The sequence below is a fragment of the Dipodomys ordii genome, unplaced genomic scaffold (genome assembly GCF_000151885.1).
Source record: "Dipodomys ordii isolate 6190 unplaced genomic scaffold, Dord_2.0 Scaffold43, whole genome shotgun sequence".
NCBI classification, from domain to species: Eukaryota; Metazoa; Chordata; class Mammalia; order Rodentia; family Heteromyidae; genus Dipodomys; species Dipodomys ordii.
In genome coordinates, this window is record NW_012267259.1 from 8,909,299 (window position 1) to 8,914,803 (window position 5,505).

The 5,505-nt window shown below is 46.6% G+C and overlaps 1 protein-coding gene across 1 annotated transcript in view; it reads left to right on the forward strand.

Annotated features, from left to right (window-relative positions):
* The first annotated feature begins 2,449 nt into the window (after positions 1-2,449).
* Sec11c (SEC11 homolog C (S. cerevisiae)) overlaps positions 2,450-5,505 on the forward strand; it is a 30,262-nt gene continuing 27,206 nt past the window's right edge. Inside the window, exon 1 of the mRNA XM_013019024.1 lies at positions 2,450-2,629. Coding sequence (XP_012874478.1) covers positions 2,543-2,629 — 87 coding nt within the window. The 5' untranslated portion in view covers positions 2,450-2,542. The remainder of the gene's footprint in view (positions 2,630-5,505) is intronic.

Here is a 5,505-nt window from a genome sequence, read left to right on the forward strand (position 1 = left end):
GGCCTGGGCGCTGTCCCTCAGCTCTTCAGCTCAAGGCTAGTGCTCTACCACTTGAGCCACAGCGCCACTACCGACTTTTTTCTTTTTTGCTGATGTGGTGCTGAGGAATCGAACCCAGGGCCTCAGGCATGCAAGGCAAGCACTCTACCACTGAGCCACCTTCCCAGCCCCACAACTGATAATTTAATAAATAAGAGTGACCCAACTGTTATGCAAGAGATTTCTTAAATTGTTATTTCTATTGTCTTACTTAAGAGGAGAAGAGGATTCTGGGAATTATTAAGAGAGGGTATGTCATGTCAGCTTGTACTTACGGAATTTCATAAGGAAAGCTCATGTTTATTTCTCTATGGGAAAATGAAACATGTACTACATTTTGGTATAAACTATATAATAAATTAAAGAAAACACCATAAGGACCTAGGCAAATAGAGGAGTGCTTTATTTATTTACATTAGTTGTATAAGGTGTTCCAGTGTATGCATACACTGCACTTTGAACACATTTACCTATTCTCTCATACTCCTTTAACACTTTCCCTTTAACAGGCATTAGTTAATAGGTTCATTAGTCTATCTTTGTGTATGTGTGGGTGTGCATGCACGCAAGTGTGTGTGTGTGTGTGTGCGTGCACGTATGTGTGTGCTTTGATCCTGTTCACTTCCTAGTGCTTTCTCCTCCACATCTGATAGTCCCTGTTTTATGCCATTTCCATCATTATTATTATTATTGGTCTAGATTCCACATAAATGACTGAAAATGTGTGTGTGTGTGTGTGTGTGTGAGTGTGTGTTGGTCCTGGGGCTTGAACCCAAAGATCCTAGGCGATGTCTCTGAGCTTTTTTGTGCAAGGAGCCACAGCTCCATTTCTGGCTTTTTTTTTTTTTTTTTGTAGTTAATTGAAGATAAGAGTCTCATGGACTTTCCTGCCTAGACTGGCTTCAAACTTCAATCCTCAGATCTCTGTCTGCTGAGTAGCTAGGATTATAGGTATGAGTCAACAGCACCTGGCTATATTTGGCTTTTTTGAGCTTGATTTATTTCACTCAGTATACTGCTTTTCAGTTTTATTCACTTTCTTGCAAATGATATATTTTATTCTTTTTAAAAATTAAAAAAGTTGATTATAAAGGTGATGTATGGAGGAGTTTAAATTTATTAATGATCCTGTTGTGTATACATACCCCATTTTCTTTATCTATTTATTGGCTGTTGGGCACCATGGCCAATTCCAAAGTGTGGCTATTATGAATAGTGCTGTGATGAACAATGTTGTACATTCCTTTGCATTTAAGCTCACGAGCACATAGCAAGAATGTTTGATTTCTAACTCTAGCTAAACTAAATCTCCCCAGATAGTAGTAGTAAGGCCAGGATTCAAGAGTACTTGAATTCTGCTATGTCTTTGGAGAGAATAGGCCACAATAGTGAAGAGTCTGCATTTGACAGCATAGCACAACTGGAATGGGAAAAGGAAGAGTTAGGAACAGAGAACAGAGCCAGAGGGAGGATGAGCTCTCAGTCAGGGTAAAGACATAGTTGACTTTCTTTGTAAGAACAAATCAAGATGGCACAAGAGGCAGCCCAGGAGTGACAGAAATTAGCCCAAGAGGATTCTCTGACTTTGCATCTGCCAGAAATCCTAAGTGCTTAGAATAGGCCCGGTGCCTAGTAGGTGAATAGATTTGTGAATAGACGAACACAATAAAGCATACGTGAGACAATGAATCAAAGGTGATTTAGAATGAGGAGTGAGGTCATCTAAGGCTGAGAACTTTGCAGTTTTAGTTTCATTCCAGACTCTGGCCTGTCATTAAGCTTTTCTGGGCAATTTCCTTCCCCGTGTGTAAAATTAGCTGGCTATTCATTCATGAAATTACTGTCATTTTGCTCACGACGATTCACAGATGCTCCTTTGCATCCAAATCTTACTCTTTTTTTTTCCCCCAGAGCGGGTACACACCCGTTTCAAAACTCCCGCCTCTTCTAAGCCCCGCCCACGCGGTGTGCCGACCTCTAGGCCCCGCCCTGATTCTGCACTACTAGCCCCCGAGGCAGAAGCCCCGCCTTCCCCAGCTGCAGTCATCCAATGGCCGAGATACACGGCTAGGTGACTGCTAGAGAGCTTTAGGTGTCTTCTTGGCGCCTGACCAGCGTCTTGAGAATTCCATTCCTCTTGAGTAGTCACTTCTCCGAGTTACCCCTGAGACACGCGGGATCACACACTGGCCCGCTTTCTCTCCGAAGGGTCGAACAAGGCTTCTGAGCGACTTGGCATCCCTCCCTAGGAGCCCAGGGTCCTCACTGGCCGAGGCTCTCGGCCCGCGGCATTCTGGGAGTGGTAGTTTTTCCTCTTCCTTGATTCCCTCAGAGCTAACCAGTGGCTAAGATCACAGAACTACGATTCCCAGAAGGTCAAGCGACTCTCCAATCACGTGGCTCGCAAGGACGCGGGCCGGTGGGCTGTGCCTGCCGGTGTTCGGCTACTGTCCGGGTGACTCGGGGAGCCTGCGGGCTGCCGCGGCCCCCAGAGATCCCCGCCATGGTTCGTGCGGGTGCCGTGGGCGCGCATCTCCCCGCTTCCGGCTTGGACATCTTCGGGGACCTGAGGAAGATGAACAAACGCCAGGTAACGGAGGCCTGGATGGCGGGGGCGGGGCGCGGCGGGGGCCCGGGGCCCGCTGGGGCTCCCCGGGCAGGGCTCGGGCAGCTCCGGGTCCTCCCCGAGGCGCCCCGGAGGCACCGGGTTCAGATCCTCTCAGGTGTGTGTGTACGCTTCCCAGCGCTAACAGGAACGGCGAGGAGGCGGCTGGCGCTGGAGGGACTGGGCGTATTGACCCTGCGCGGCGGGGGTCGTCCGCCGGCGACGACCGCTGTCAGCGCGCGCTGGAGGGGCCTGCACCCCAGGGCCGCCCCCTTCCCGAGCCCCGGCGGCGCAGCCCAGGCCCGACGGCGTCCCGAGGGCAGGGGCCGAGGCCGCCGGACCGGAGAACTTTCCGACCCTCGGGGGAACTGTCCAGTGCTGCTAAAGCAGCCGCTTTCCACCCGGGGACAGGTTTCTCCAGAGTGCGTCTTGTGTCCAGAGAAATCCGTGGCGGTACTCGATCTTCGTGGACCGAACCAGTGTCCTGGAAAGGGGTTCCAGAAGTCTTCTGTAACTTTAGCTGCACCGTACATACGGAAGGCAGTTAGGGGGTGTGTATGGCGGGGGGAGGGAGGGCTGGGATTGATTTCTCTCTCTTCATTGAGAGTCTTGTCCTTTTCCCTTGTGGTTTCTGGCTACCGTCACTGCCTTTGGGCCTTACTTTACTCTTTAAGAGAGAAGAGAGACTGGAAACTAACTCAGCCAGGAAAAATGTGATTGCTCAAACTTCTGGAAAGACAATTTCGTGAGACCTGTTGTGCCCAAATACAGTGATGGATTCTATTACTGTTACTACTGATAACACAAGGTGGTAAGAAAAATGAGATTTTTCTAGAAGGTGGTATTGATTGTCTTTGAAAATGGTGTTAGTTCTCTTGATTTTGATGGCAGAGTGGCACACATGACAGGGCCCAAGTACTCCTTCCTGCTTGCATGTCTTCTGTCCAGTTCTCTTCCTTCTTCCTTTCTCTCTCCCTCCCTCTCTGCCTCCCTCCTTCTCTCCTTTCCCTTCCCTCCCCCTCTCTCCTTCCTTCCTTCCTCTCTTCCTTCCCCTCTCTCTTTCTCTTTCTTTCTTTCTTCTGTCTTCCTCTTCCTGTCTTCTCCTCTCCTCCGTTTCCTTTCCTTCTCTCCTTTTTTTCCTTTCCTTTCTCCTTCCCTCTTTTTCTACCTCTAGAATTTCAGATAATTGCAGCTGCTCAGGAGAGTTTGGTGACTTGGATGCCATGCACGGTGGGTAGGGTCTGATTGTGTCTAGCTATGTTTCACTGACAGCTCCTGGGGCTTCTGTGATGAAGAGTTGTCACTAGCTTAACACACCAACAGCTAATGTAAGGAAGGTTGATGCTGTTTATTGATGGTCTCCCAGGATCTCCACAGGAGCGCTTTCTTTTAAAATCTAGATTATGGCTAGATTTTGGAAATGCTTAGTACTGATGATTAATGAGTAGATTGTTAGAGAAGGCCTTATGATGAGTGTATCTCTCACTAACTCAATTTGCCTTTTAGAAGACTTGGGTGTTCCCACTTTCATTGTTAGGCCTGCCAGTAGCTGGTTGCATTGCTCGTTTTGCCAGTCTTCTAATTAAAATCCAGAAGTTCAAGTCTACTGCCTTTTGCTGCTTATCCTTTATTTTTTACTTTAAAGTTTCATTTTTTGCTTGTTTGTCTTTTTCCCTTCCAAACAGCATCCCGTGACATCTGTCAGGTCTGTATGTTCACCATTCTTAGAAGCAGGGCCTCCTTTCCCTTCTGTCCCTGTTTACTGTTAAGTAAGGGCTACATGCAGGACAAGAGTTCTTTGTTTCTCCAGTGAGGGTGACAGGAAGAAACACAGCCACTGGCATTTCTGTTGTTCTGTTGCCAGAATATCTGGCCTGCAGTGTTTGCTTAAAGCTCTTTGAAAGTGACTGTTTCATGTTGGGTTGATAGTAACTGAGCGTGGGCTTACCTGAAACTTTGTGTGGTGTTGTTAAATGCTGAATGCATAAATTTGGTAGCCAATGATGAACCACAAAATGTGGTGAAACACGGTGTGACACATTTTAGATCCGGGTCAGCTTGCCAGTAGTTTGGTTAAAATTAGGTGTCTAGATTCCTGAATGTCCAATTTAGAACCATTGATACCTTAAAGGCAGAGACCTGGAAGTGTGATCTGCAGTTTGCAGTTAAAGTGTTAGGTTTTGGTGTAATTGGCAGTTTCCTGAGTAGATAGATGTCCTGATGAAAGGAAGTGATTTTTTGTTTTTAAATAGGACAGCAGATTTTTATTATTTTGATGATATCCAACACATAGCACTTACAGTGCATTGGATGAGTTTTCATGCATTTTAAATTTACTAATGCCTCAAATTGTTAATTCTCACACCCCTACAAGGCCATTGCAATAATGACTTTCATTTTATAGATTAGGAATCTGAGCCATAAAGAGAGTAAACTATTTGCCAAAGTTCCATAGCCAGGAGAAATCCAAGCAGGGCCAGGCATGATGGTAAATACCTGTCATCCCAGCTATTTGAGAGGCAGAGGTAGGAGGATTATGATGTGAGCAACAAGTATGATACTCTGTCTGAAACTGTACTAAAGCTAGAAGGCTGTAGGCATGGCTCAAGTGGTGGAGCCGAAGACTGGAGTTTAAACCGCAGCACTGCTACCAAAACAAACAACAACCGTAGGCAGATAGCATACTCCTCTCCACCCAACACCTGGCTCTCCCCACACTGCCACAAAAGCTGGTGTGAATATCTGTTGTGCATGATCAGAATTTTTTTTTTATTGTGAAAATACTGTACAGAGGGGTTACAATTACATGGGCAAGATAATGAGTACATTTCTTATCAAGCATTGTAGCCTCCTCCTTTGTT